This window comes from Pieris napi, chromosome 17 (genome assembly GCF_905475465.1).
Source record: "Pieris napi chromosome 17, ilPieNapi1.2, whole genome shotgun sequence".
Taxonomy (NCBI): domain Eukaryota; kingdom Metazoa; phylum Arthropoda; class Insecta; order Lepidoptera; family Pieridae; genus Pieris; species Pieris napi.
This window is the reverse complement of record NC_062250.1, coordinates 6932444-6947350: the sequence shown is the minus strand read 5'-3', so window position 1 is coordinate 6947350 and position 14907 is coordinate 6932444. Positions and strand designations below refer to the sequence as shown.

Here is a 14907-nt window from a genome sequence, read left to right as displayed (position 1 = left end):
ACGTGTACGTACCCTCCCTGGCAGCCTCCATAAGCGGCGTATACCCTTCATCGTTAACTTCTTCGATGTTGGCGCCACGTTCTAGAAGTAACATCGCTAACTCCACATGCCCCCCACACGCCGCTAAGGTAAGAGGTGACTCGAAGCTGTCAGTTGGCATGTTCACCTAAAATAATTGATTATCATGTTAAAAAAAGAAACTATTACAAATCAAACTGCACAATTTTTTTAAATTACAATATACTAAGAATCGTTTGTCTTTGGTTGGGATTCAGTTTCAACAGCACAGACGGCTGATATCAACTTGACAATAAAGACAGAGATGTGCTTTATTAAGGGCATTATGAATGCGTTTCTACAAATTAGGATTTAAGAACGACAGATTAAAATAAATTGAATGCTTTCGTAAACATATACGGCGATAGGTCTTTCGGTCACTTAAAAAACTTAAATAAAACATTTCTTCACGTTCCATAACTTAGATAAAATCAACACATTCAACTTACAAAAAATATGGGTAATATAGTTTTTTTGCGTTAATTAAATATTAATATACCTGTGCTCCAGAATCAAGCAGAAGTCTTGCCACCTCCACGTGACCATCCATACTGGCCTCCATCAATGCGGTATGCATTTCATCGGTCTTATGCTCCCTGTCAGCTCCAGCCGCTAAAAGGAATCGCACCATGTCGAGGTGACCTTTGTAGCATGCTAGGGTTAGGGCTGACTCCTTGAATTCGTTGGAGTGGGTGTTGATACCGGCGCCGTGTTCCAGAAGGATCTTAGCTACGCCCACGTGACCGGCGGATGCGGCCTAGAACATATTTTACAATGTTTGTATGACTCCTATAAGCAACTTACACCCGCACAAAGCTACAGCGCACATACTATAATTAAGATTATTTTCAAATTACAATGACAATATTTTAATCGCCTTCTTGGAGAATTTTTTAATAAACATGATTGAATTAATAGTATAGTGTCATTGTAGTATATAAGTTAAGAACATTGACTATAATGTTCAAATTAAGTTGTATTAAAATTCCCACTCATAATAGACTCTTAATGTGGAGTCTTAACATTAAGACTCATAATTATTTTCTTGCAATTAACTGCGTTGACGGGAAAGTTTTTCAGGACTTTTCCTATAAGTCTTGAAAACGACTCCTGCCTATTTTCCGTGTACTATAACTGCATTACCTAATAAATAACATACCTCCATAAGCGGTGTATGGCCATTCTCGTTATGGTCTTCAACATTAGCGCCGTTCTCGAGCAACGCGCGTACGCACTCCTCGTGTCCACCCGCGCACGCGTACATAAGGGGCGTGTTCCCGGAACCAGACACCGCGTTAACGTCAGCGCCGTGTGCGATCAGTAAACGTACGATGTCTACGTGGCCCGCACTTGCCGCTTCCATTAGGGGTGTACAATCCCCCTGGATCGAAATTAAATTATAAATTATAACCTTACACGATCAATGAATTATAATTTATTAAAAAAAAATTGTAGTATGTGTGTTAATTTTTCAATTAAATTATATATAGACTTAACACAATTAAACACAAAGAATATATAAAAGTTTCAAACTCACTTCCACATACAAAATATATTTATTGCATTACTGATATTTAAAGATCAAGGTATATCTCACCTTAATTCCACGGTCTTCGACACTTGCGTGCATTGCTAATAGCACCTGCGCCAGTTCGTAATAACCCGCGGAACAAGCGAGGGATAAAAGGGACTCTCCTTCTTCAGTCGTTTCATGGACGGACCGGCCTTCTGTTAGAAGCTTCCTGACCGTCCCGACATCCCCATCCGAGCAGGCCTCAGCGAGGGAAGGAGCTCCATCCGCGCCCACAGATGAAGGGACCGTTTGTGTTGTCCCCGTCGCCGTGGAACCACATTGCGTGCTAGAAGTAAAAAATCATTATCAAACCACAAACTACAAACATTTAGTAAGAAGTATTATAATAAAATGAAATCAGATAAGATCAAAGCTTCACAATCATAGTTTGCCTCGATCGGAACGTAACGAGAATCGCTGACTCGATCGAAATCGATCCGAGAGACAATTCAATCTCGGATTATCATCATCTTAATTTTTTTTTATTTCAGCGTAATTCTATCAGCTCTAGGATCTGATATTCCCTAGCTAAGTATCAATATTACACTACGCTTAGTGTAATATTGTAGTCTTGGGTTGATTAATGTATATGTCACCGTAAAATTGTAAACACCGTTAGATTGTACTACACTAACTTAGTTATCATTCAAACTTCTTTGGTCAATTACAGATTAATTTTACTTCCCAACAATTTCATATAACTACCGAATATACGTTAAATTGTAAGCAGTACGCTGAGGTTCACAATCTTTCGACAGTTTATAATCTCGCGAGATAGATTACAATCTAACGGTGTTTACAATTTTACGTTAACATATACATAACTAGTATAAAAAAGAACTAACGGCTTATCTTGATGGTGGTGCCTATGGTGCGCGGGAGTCTGATCACTCCTCATTCTGGTAAGTGCTGCGGCCGCTTCGTCTAAAGCACAAGATACAGAAGACGTCAACCGCCGCAACACATCGGGGTCTGCTAGCCGCTTGCCCTCGCCGGACAAATTGCTTATACCTGAAACATAAAATGTAATTGAGTACATCTTAGCTTAGTGTACGAAATCTTAATACATTTCAGGAAAGGATGAAACCCGGAGCAAAAATAAATTATTTGGAATAGAATTTAAATAGTTTGGAAAATCCAAAAGTGCACGCCTCATAGCGGTCATTCACATTTTAAAAAAAAATCATTCGTTTACTACGTTTACTTAATATAATAAAAAAATATATAGTGGCGCCATAACTCTAAGGTGAGGAAAAAAATATACTAAAATAAATGTATATATAGATATTTTAGTTTTTTACAAATTATAATTAAAAGACAGTACTAAGAACGCTAATATTAACTAGGAATCAGCCCAGGGTATAACTTTATATAATAAGAAAAAAAGTATTCTGGTAGGATAAATTTTTCGACCAATTTAGAGAATTGCAGAGAAAGTGGCAGAGGCCATAAACACAGACTGACGGACGTCCAAGAATAATTGATTTTAATGTTATTATTTACTATGTTAAACAAAATAATCGTTCATAAAAAATACATTCAAGTTCAAAAACAAATCTATGTTGTGTCACTGAACAGCCGAATGCACTAATATTAAAGTATAACAGTTTAATGGCTGACCTTGCTTTAATTTTTTTTAAGTTGGTTTAAAGTGATTAATGAAACATTCACAAAGTTGTGGGGCAGCTACAGGAACTGAGGTCACCTCAGTTACAACAGTATTAAAACTAATAACAACAACATTTTAAAGCCAATATCACGAGTTTGAGATCTATGACATTAAATTTTATACTCACACAAGTTATTGAAACATTTAATACCAAAATAATGATTCGATGATACTTAGGTCAATCAAAGTAACGGCTTAGCGCGGCCTGATTGTAAAAGGTCAGGCAAAGGCGTTTGGATTATGACATTTCTATGATATTTTTCATTTGATTCAGATAATTTATACATTGAATGTGGATATCACTGTAATCATCAATCTTTATAAATAGGAAAGTTTTCTATCAATAGGTTTGTGACAAAATTTCAATCTACTAAAACTATGTATTTTAAGATCGCGAATTATAATACTTAATACGCGCTTTAATAATTAATTTAAAGTTAATTACATACAACATTTTTTGGTCCGAAAACGCATAACCTCTCCCGGTGGCTACAGTTACACAAGAGTTAACCGAAGTTCCTGGATTTTAATCACAATAGAAATTGTTATGGGTTGGATGCTGTAAAACCGCTATTGAACTTTTAAGAATACTCCATATCGCTAACCGGTCCTTACCATTTAAACCCACATATAAGACTGATGTATTAAATTCAAAATGCCCTCTATTTTGGTTCCTAATGATTACAAATTAACATTTATCCCGTCATACATTTCAAGATAGTTTATAGATAAAAGTAAATCTTTCATTTGACCCCAAATTTAAACAAAGCTACGTCTGTGGTTTTAAGTCATAGTTTAAGACGAATTTTGCTAAACTCAAAATCGCCTTGACACGTTTTCATCATTCTGTAGAAAATATTTTTATTCGTGATTCGTTCTAGATGGAGTAAAATTCAATAGCTAGGAATATAATAATACCGACCAAACGCAGAAGGTTTTTAACTTAGATCTGCAATACTTTTGTGGCTTTTTTTGTTACACAGATCGAGCGAGAACTTGACGGTGTTATTGTGATACGTATTAAATCAATTTAGATACTAAAATCTTAGGTTTTCGCTAGAAGTGGGATAGATTTTATTAGTCCATTATCTTTATTAAAAATATGTATTTAATTTTCACAATTTCAAGTTAAGTTATTAACTCAACGCACATTAATAGTGTTTCTTTTGTTCCCATTTCATTGTTTTGTACAATTTATATTGCAAAAATCGTGAGTTTAGAATTATTTATTTGTTAAATAAAAAATTGAATTTATTTATGTTGAATATATTATATAACTTACGATGAATAATAACAACGTACATGTTTAAGGTACCCGTATATTATCTTCATAAAGTAACTTTACTCATCATTCGTAGTCATCGTGGTCTATCGTTAGGATCGTCGTTGCTTCAAGCGCTTACTCTAGTCTAGACAGTATAATGTGTTACGATCTCAGAGTTTGACGCCCATTCTGTTAGTAAACTCACACCACGTGTTAAATTCATTCCAGATTTGTACGTATTGAACTGGGACACACAGTCCATATGCATACATGACGTAAAAACTGCTCCAGTTAAACTTGTGAACAAGGTGCTCATCAAGAAATTCATGTCATTTAAAATTCTTGTCTCCCAATTACTATATGGCAGCTTTGTTAAGTGTTTAAGCCATGTATTTTACGTTATAAAATGAATCGAATATTAATCGGTATTGCCAAATTACAGCAATTAATGTAATCTTAAGTTAGCCTTTTCTTACCTGCCCCCAGCCCAACCACAATTTAAAAGATATTGTATATTTTTGAATATCATTTTAAAATAAGTAGAAAACTAACGTGATAATAACATTATAAAAACAATTGTTTGCTTTTATTTCAATTCAGTCGGCCGTGAATAGGGAATGCAATCCCGAACCCGCGGGATTCTGATCTCGCGAGATCCCGTGTAATTTTTCGGGATCAAACCCGAAGCACAATATGACGAGATCCCGTTCGAGATTGACGGGATTGAGAGATACTGATTTAGTTAGTGCAGAACATACGTTGCGTTTCATGATTCGAAAGCTAGAAGACCTAAAAACTACTCTCTCAGAAAAGTTGGTCTCTTCGATGAAAAATCCGAATAATTTTCAAGATGATTTGGAGCAATGGAAAGGCAAAGAGACTTTCCAATTGCCAAGCAAATATCTAAATCAACAAAATATAATCATACTATTATAGAGATTAATAGAGAGTAGTAGTAGGAATATGTATAAGTGCTACTGCTACACTAACTAATACATTACTTCAAGAGGAATTAGAAGAAACTCTCCGAGCGTCTAAAAGTCCTTTTACACGTGTATCCACAAGCTTAGACAAATTAGAGTCAGTCATAAAAAAAGAAATGGATTTATTTGAGTGTGGAGGAACATGGGGCAATTTTTGCAGTTTAGGTACATAATATAATTGCTTATTCACGCTGTTGCCAACCAGTGATGAGTTGGAGAGAGCATTCTCAGCAGTTGGGTCACGAACAGAACTCTAACGAACATTAGATCCCGGTTATCAGATAGCATTCTTGATACACTTTTTTTTTTTAAATTCAAAATTAACTACTTTTTAATCTGCTTAAACTATATCTACTTTTGTTTTGATTATGTTTGTGTTAGTAAAACTGTTAATTATTTAGTTAGCCTCAGTTTTCTTTCAAATAATATTTTGTTTTAATTAACGTCATTATCACAAAGAAGCAGTTTTCATCGTATTCAGTCATGTGAAATTCACATTTTTTAAAACTGGACGAGATCCCGAAAATCTCGGGATCCCGCTGGATTGATATTTCTAATCCCGCGGGATCTCGAATTTACGATCTCAGTCGGGATTGCATTCCCTAGCCGTGAACATGCAGACAGAGTTGAAAAGACGCGAAACGCCGGTTAATTACATTATAAATAAATGCCTTTTTTCATAAACACTACAGTAGCCTTTTAACATTGATCTATCATATTTCGTCATAGCGTAAACATACTTTGAGACAGATACGAATGAGTCATTTAGTTAAATGACTAAAGGACAATGTTCTTTAGTTTTTATAAGGAGGTCAATATTCCTACTAATAAGTAGTACCCGCGTGTATGTAAATTACATAATTTAACCAAAAATATTATTATAAAAGAGTAATGGAATACAACTGAACAGGTGTGTATGTCAAAATTACCAAAATCTATATCACAGTATTATATGATATAGTGAAAATATATAATTTGACTATTCAAACTTAGTTACTTCAAAAAAGGACGCTAAATAAAACCTGGAATACTTTCATTTCACACGGTTGAAATCGTTGACACGTTGAATTAAACCTTCGTCGTGCAATTCCTACTACACCACGAGACTCGAAGTTTCTTACACATTACACGTATTTTTGTCTAGTCTGTAAATATCTTAGTACAGACTTTGAGAAAAGGCTACTTCTTAACCTAAATCTGGTACAGTCGTGCATGAACGAATAGCACTTCTTAAACAGACATGAAAATATGCAATCGATACCAGTGGCATAAGCAATGAGTTTCTTCTTCGCTGGTTCTAATTACATGTATGTACATCTTAAACGTGACACGCTATTATCAACCTAATTTGCAAAGCAACAAGAACCGTAAAAGTAAACTATGTATGTATTTGCCATAAACTTTTGTTACTGTGAGGTCCCATATAAAATTTTGTATTTTAGTATACTTATAGTAAACTGTGGGTATTTTTCTCTATATATCCTTGTATACAACAAATCTGTGTACAAATATTGAAAAGAAACCATTTATAGAATATGCATTCCCACTTCTAACAAATTGTACTTAGCTGACGGAAATTATTAAAACAATTTATTAAAATGAACACTAGAAAGAAGCAAACTTTTTATTCAAAATATTTGGCTCTTATTTCAAAATTACGCTCTTTAGAATGTCATATAGTAAAACGCCTTACTGTCCAGAGTCCCACAAAGCGCAGTAGACGTAAAACGTTATCAAAAAGTCGACAATGCACAGTGAAGGACACGATAGCCCTCATTAATAATTTACAGTTGAACTACAATGCCGATAGTGACGCGAACACCAAAATTGGCACATACAGTTACTCTATGATATAATTGGTGCTAAAGATTTATTCTATTGGTATTAGTTAACGGTTTATTTATCAAGTTGCACTTTACAAATAATATAAAATGACATTCAAAAAAACTATCTCATATTACATTATATTATTTTCTCTCATTCTGTAATAAAACAGACGGCTCAGTGTAATGATTAATACGAGAGCAAGTGTTTAACGTATACTTTTCCATAATGTGCAACGATATTCAGACCACAAAATAATAAATCCCACTGAACGCTACTACGAAGAACAAACATCCAATAATTAAGTAGAACAATTAAAAATTATGTTCATCGCTTCTTGGCTAATGTATCCCGTGACATATAAAAATTTATGCATTGTGTTTCAGCGGATCAAGTGTAATAGGTTCCAATATGACAATATGTATTTATCAAGGAAATTATAAGACAAATTTGGAGGCAAACGCAATTCTAAGAATATCTAAAGTGTGTGTGTCTAAACATTGTCAAAATGTAATCGAGTTATATAAAATATCGTATGTTTAACCTCACTAATTAAACTGAATAAAAAAACTAATATTGGACTAAACTGTACTTGGACTAAACTGTACTTGGCCTCAACATGCAACATGGCTAAAAAAATACACGAGGCCTTAAAGTGCATTAGTCATCTGTTTACAATTTTTGAAACCTGGTATGGGTCGAACGTAACAATATCGAACACCTCAAGTTATATTTAGTCGCAAACAATGAATGATAAAGCTAATATAGGAAAAAATCACCTGGAAAGTTTCAGACGAAAACTAATGTACTATGGGAACCTGTGAAAGGCTCATGGCCTATAGCTCCAAATGCAAATGGAATTCATCTTGTGCAGCATTTTTCGACACTTATTATGATGAATAGGGATGCCTGCAGTTTCAAATTTAATGACGTGGAATAAGTGATACCTGTATCTTATGTTCCATAATAAACATATTTTATTTTATTGAAACCCTATTTATGATGGACTGTAAGTAACTGTAGTCTTTCGATATGTTTACATAGCATTTTTAGTCTGTAGTTTGTAAAAAATAAGATTTTGTATCCCTAAATATTAGAGGTTTAAAATTATGTAAATAATCTTATAAATTGCCTGGAATTATGTTTGTACGTACCTACTGTGTTAAAAGTTTATAAAGTAGAAATAAAAGAATCATTCATCTACAAATAGTGTGTTTTTAATAACCCTATTACGTATAATGGGCAAACCCGCTTCAATAAAAATAACTAGAATTAATAAAATACCGCATTGAACCGTTGTGGTGCATTTTCTTATGGCACAAAGAAAATTCTTGAGAACCTAACAACGACGACCAAGGACAAACTAGAACTCAAAAATTCCTTTACACAAATAGAAGGATGGTAATATTTTGCGAAATAACTGTCTCTAACCTTTATTCATAACAAATAAATTAGTACAATTGCACAAATGAATCATCTGTCTCTTTTTATTGCAGTGTAAATACAATTTGACAGAAAGAGACGAATTAGTTTTGATGAATAAGGGGGTAAGTAAGGCTTTGCACGAGCTTTGGGCAGACAAGGAATGATAACCATTACGGCCCTTCTGATCGAAGTATTTATATTTTGTTCAGTGACCGACATGGCAACATTTGCGCATACTCTAGAGTCTAGATCCTTACTTTTACTAGACCCTTACTGCTACTTTTAACAACTCCACGTAAAAACTTCACTAAAATTACAAGACACAAAAAATTACCTTCGTGTGTCTGTGCTTCGCTTACACAAAGTAATAAGCCTCGTCGCAATGAAGCAGTTATTCATTATATATATTATTACGTCTTAAAAATGAATGCAGACCAGCAATTGATTTTAGTTAATAGGTGTATGAACGTAGCGTTCACAATACGAAAAGGTCAAGGCAGGTGGCTGTCCTATATCATTGTTCCAACAATGACTGTCACCTTACATTTAGATTTTCAACTATTAATGTAATTATAATTATGAACAAAGTGCACTTAATAAACTTTTAAATGAGTTAAGTAGGGAAATTTTCATATAGCATCCAATTATGAACGAGGCTAACAAACGCGCCTCTAAATGTTTTTAAATAATAATATCACTTCAATATTTAAATATTTTTTTGGCCACAGCCAATGACTGGTTTAAAAAAGTTACCTGAAAGAACAAGAGGTGTTTGAAAGAAAAATTGTTTACCGACCTCAAATACCAGAAGACAAAAAGATTTTACATCACGACTTTTCGAGGCTTTAAAGATTTATAAAATTACATACTTTTACCGAAATCTACATAAAATATAACCAGGAATTATTAGGATGTTAACTCGATAAGAAAATGCTGCCGTTATACCGCGCTGTAATAATTTCCATATAACTTCTTTTATCGTTACGCACGTAAGCATAGAAAACATTCGACGCGTCTTTGTGGAGTACACTTAAAACGTGTAATGTAGCCCCAACGCTGATCAATCGCTGTTACGTTGTAATCATGACTTCCAGCTACAAGCGATCGCGATTTTCCAAAATTCCCGAAAGTAGAGTAAAATAATTTTGTTGACATGTTTTTCGTGACGGCAGCAATTATTGAATACTTCGTAGATTTTCGATATCCGAACCGAATATCGACATATTGGAGTTTAATATATTTCAGTAAACTAAAGAGGGTACATTTTAATATTGAAAGATAATATAATCCATATAACTCAGTGTATTAATGAACAACAATTGATTTTACCGTATATACAGTGGTACACCTATATTTGTTTTTATATTTAACATTGAATCATGCTTCTATATAAGGAAAAAAGTTTATAAAAATTCGACGTAGTTTAGCCATTATTATATCTTATCTTAACAAATTAACACATAAGTTTTTGGTGAAACGATTATCACGTGAATTAAACTAATATAAATGTGCCAAATACACACTTTTATGGATTACGGAATTCTTATATTTTTTTATTTTTCTGTATTGTCGCAAAAAAAAACACATTAAACAACATAAATATAACGTTTCACCCCCTTATTAAATAAAATTTATTACTCCAATTAGACTGTTTTAACAAAAGCATTATTCTATCTTTTTTTCGTAATAGCGTAAATACATTCGACGCAAAGCAAAAAAATACTTACTTAAGTTAAAACAGTGCAATAACACTTTTTTTGGGTTTTAATGAATAAGGGTTAGTGTGGGTAAAATATATCATACACAATACAGATGTCACAAATAACAAATTGTTTTGAATGAAATGTTGGTTTTTGTTTTTTTATGAAATACGACACCTTAATCATACTATAATTTACTAATACCTTTTCATGAGACAATCAATTCTCTTATACCTTGCGCCTACGTTTGCCCTCGAATCTCGACTCGCCTGCAGTGACGTTGCACTGTCTACGTCACAATTCTAACCTAGCCCGCATACCGAGTCGAAAAACAAACATGATTTTAAGTGACTAACAAAAATCCAATCTATACATTTAACATCATGTAGTTTTTATGGAGCATCTATTTTTAGATAGAAACACTGGCAACAATACAATTTTTTCATTCCCCAATACCTGTTTTAATATGTTTATGTAGAGGAAAATCAAGGTGCTGGAAGTTAATAAGCCCTTTATTTTATGAATATATTAAGGCCAATATCTCATTGAAAAGTGCTGTGGCCAGCAGGCTTCTCCGAGTATCCACATAGAGTGTACTGTGTGAGATACCATATAAACACTACATCCTTTTTTAATATTTTTTAATTATTCTTTGTTAATTTGTGTGCATGTTAATAAATCTTTTATTCTTAAACTAGTTATTGATAAAATAATATGTACCTCTATGTGTCTATGGATACAGTGAGAAGGACAGTCAACAGGTGAATTGAGGTGGTAAGATATAGCTCCAAATAAAATAAGAGGGCAAATTGACAGTTTTTATAAGCATACCAAAAAGGAGAACCTGTTGCACAGACTTAGATAAGGTAGGTACGCTGATGAAGAGGAATCATGTTTATATGTATAATAGCAAAAATTTGTCAGGAAGAATAGATGCAGTTTGAATACTTACTTCTGTATTCAAACATAACAACACATTAACATAGTAAAAAAACAACTTATTCATAATACTATAACTGTAAATAAGCTACAAATTAATAAAGTTGATGCTATATTTTTTATATACAGAGTTTTAATTAAATCTAAAAATTCTCCAGAATTTAAACTTTTAAAGAGTGTTTTAGCTTTTCTAAAACTAACTCATACCAACAGTACTTTGAAGGATGCAATATTACTTATACTGAAACATGTGAAAATTATCATGAAACCATACCATCATACCAAGTGCCAAAAATAACAATATTTTAAAATCAATTTATGGTGTAGTTAATTAATTCTTAAATGTTGTCATAGAAAGTGTCTCTATTGTTTATTTTATATTATGAATATAAACTAATCAGTATTACTAAATTAGGAGGATTCTAAGGAAAAACTTGTACATTTAACTCAATATTACTTTCAATTAAGCTACAGGTAGCTTACCAATAGGCAGTTGTATGGACAATATAGTTAAGAGTACATGTTGTACATAAGACGTCTTATAATATTCTTTGTAAATATTAAACTTTAAAGCAACTTAATAACTATTATATTAAATGCAATTACTGTAACTGCCAAAAGTACTACCTGGCAAACTTAAGTAATTTTCCAATAAGCAAAATGGAGTTATCTTATTTATCTAACTTTCAATGGTAAACAATAGTCCAGATCAGGATATTTTAACTTAATAAATGATACTCACCAGCTACTTCTAACAAAGTTTCAAGCCTCGCCTGTACTTCTGCTTCAACTGTTGGTTCAGGCTCATCATGTGTAAGTAGGAACTTGGAAGTCTCCGTACCACCACCTTCTTCATCCATCTCCGCCTGAATACATACAGTTTTGTTTAGTTTCCAAAATAAAGTACAAACATCATCTTGTATCTGCAGTGAAAGATAAGTCAATAAGTGAAACATTTTTTTTAAGACTTTGTAACACAATCAACAAACTTGCAACATAACAACGGAGATTACTAAAAATTTAATTAATTTTTTTATCAAACCTTAAAGAATTTTAATTGAAAAAAAAAAAACAACTGTTTTACTATATATGTAAACTGCATTAAGGATTTTATACGAATAGATAAAATATAAAACACAATTAATTTAAAACACAGAAGCAAACATTATTATTAAAATGTTATCAATGAACTTGAATTATGCAAATATTTTCACCAAGCAGGTCAGTGATGACAAACATAATATTTCTTTGTTTATATTATTAGGGCACACACTAGAAGCTACAATTTCAATCAATTACTTGTTTGTTTAGTCAGCAGATGTATGACAGACAATTTAGCTTTAGGTATTTTAACACTTGTATAGGTTATGTTTAAGGGTTATATTGGTGTTACTATATGATACAATCATTGCATGTTAGAATCACAAGGACCATTCAAGATATTAAATATTACATTAAGGTGATCAGAACTGCCCACTGCACACACAAAACTCATTGTTAACTGTAAGAACCACTGAAGACTGCAACAGCAATTGGATTTGGAAGCTTACTGCATCCATTGAAGTGGAAGACTTACCAACAGGTCTGGCCTGCTAAGGCACAAACAAGCCAACAAGATCTATAACACCAATGAGAAAAATATCAGATATAATAGCAATGGGGTGCTTAGTAACAATCTTAACACTAATCATTTTTACTAATGGTCCTTGTAATTCACCATCAACCAACATTTTTGCGCGAATTCTACTTGACGACAAATCGGAATTGTGTATGCGTACGTCACAAAACACAACATTGTTCGTCACTATTAACAACAAATTCACAAAATTATTATATAATACACACAATCACATCAAAATAACTTCGAAGAATACACTTTTCCGCAGTTCACACGGAGTTGATGCATGTGATTCAAGTAACATGGCCACTTAGGTCAACCTCTTGTCTTAACACAAATAGACAACTAAAATTCTACCACCAGTCTGGCATGTGTATTAAAAATATAAACAACTAATTTCATATAATCTAAGAGTGGCATAAATAAATTTATGCACTACTCAGTGGAACGTATGTACCCGACTATCTGACGTTTTACGGAATATTTGGCAAGCACCTAAGACCGTATCGAGAGCGTAATTTTTTTGGTTTTGTTTCCCTACATCCTATTTCAAGATATTTAAGCATGACTTATAAGAAATTTTACCAAAAAATTGAAAGTATAGGCATGTACAAGATGTCCCTTTCAGCATTTAGCGGTACAGATAATCACAATCCCTCACTGCCACCGCCTCTGCGAAAACAAAACACGTTTTTACCTCGGATACGGAGTCATCTTCGCTTTCCGAAGAGTCCGTCATGTATTTGGCAGGTGCTCCCGAATATGTTTCGGTTTCAGATTTAGCTGGACTCGAAGCCGAACTTTGAGGAGTGGACGATTTTACCACATCAAGTTGCACATTCACCTTATCGATATTTCGATTTTCAGACTGTCCGACATTCTGCATTTTTATCCTAATCCAATTAAACTAAATTAGTCTTTTAATATCAACACTTGTTTAATGAAATTAACACGTTCTTATATTAGCAAACAAAAATTATTTCATCATTTAGCTAGGCTGATACCCGCCATGTCTTCTACACTTACACTATGGCGCGGTGTTGCCATTTTGCGTCTGCGGTGTGCCGGTTAGATCACAGGAACAAGAAAATTTTGTAGTCCTATTTAAATTCGAGGGCATTATCGCTACAAACTGTACCTTTGAAGCAATTGTAGGTAAAAATTCTTTGGAACCTAATTTTCGAATAGGTTTTACATAGGAGGACTTAAGCATTCTAGTGGTCCTTCATGTATTAATCATGTGTATTTCTTTATCCATTTTTCCTGTTTTGGAATTAACTCGTACACTATTTTTAGAAAGAATCAGAACTAGAACTAATTGCCTTTAAGCTAGTAAAATATTTATTTTGGCAACATTGTTGTGGCGAAGTTCCCGGATGCTTCAAGTAGGCTAACCAATTATCTCCCTCTGGTGAATCTATTTTGCACTATTTGTCAAGTTTGTGTCGCCATCTATTTACAAAAATGCCTATCAAAATATAGGTTATATAGAAAATACAGATATATGAGAGTAGATGATAAGGATCTAAAAGACAGACTAAATAAGATTCCATCCATACTAAATTACCACGTGTTCTTTTTGTAAAACGGGCATTATACAACCTAAGAAGTTTAGTTCTTGGCCACTCTTGGCCAAAGATTAAAAATCGAGGTAAAATAGCAATGGAATGAAAACGTTGAAAACAACAACGTCTGTCGAGTGTAATTTTGCGGCGATTGGCAGAAATTTTCTCCCGGGCTAGTATCGTACCGTATTTATATATGACTTATCGATAAAAATAAAATAACGACGTGTAATTCAAAATAATAACATAATTATGTTTCACGTACTTATGCTTAATGTTTTCTTTTAAAT

At 33.3% G+C, this 14907-nt stretch overlaps 1 protein-coding gene across 7 annotated transcripts in view; it reads right to left on the bottom strand.

Annotated features, from left to right (window-relative positions):
- Positions 1 to 14092, bottom strand: part of LOC125057779 (ankyrin repeat domain-containing protein 17) — a 45171-nt gene extending 31079 nt beyond the window's left edge. For 3 of the 7 annotated variants that reach the window (XM_047661660.1, XM_047661665.1, XM_047661662.1), the window contains exons 1-8: positions 13750 to 14092; positions 13011 to 13052; positions 12177 to 12300; positions 2476 to 2641; positions 1655 to 1916; positions 1217 to 1438; positions 557 to 814; positions 13 to 166 (exon numbers count right to left, since the gene is read on the bottom strand). In XM_047661660.1, coding sequence (XP_047517616.1) covers positions 13 to 166; positions 557 to 814; positions 1217 to 1438; positions 1655 to 1916; positions 2476 to 2641; positions 12177 to 12300; positions 13011 to 13052; positions 13750 to 13938 — 1417 coding nt within the window. In that variant the 5' untranslated portion in view covers positions 13939 to 14092. Of the gene's footprint in view, positions 1 to 12; positions 167 to 556; positions 815 to 1216; positions 1439 to 1654; positions 1917 to 2475; positions 2642 to 12176; positions 12301 to 13010; positions 13053 to 13279; positions 13506 to 13749 lie in introns of those variants that run through there. The other 4 variants (XM_047661664.1, XM_047661666.1, XM_047661661.1 and 1 more) reach the window with 3 other exon arrangements.
- Positions 14093 to 14907: the final 815 nt, after the last annotated feature.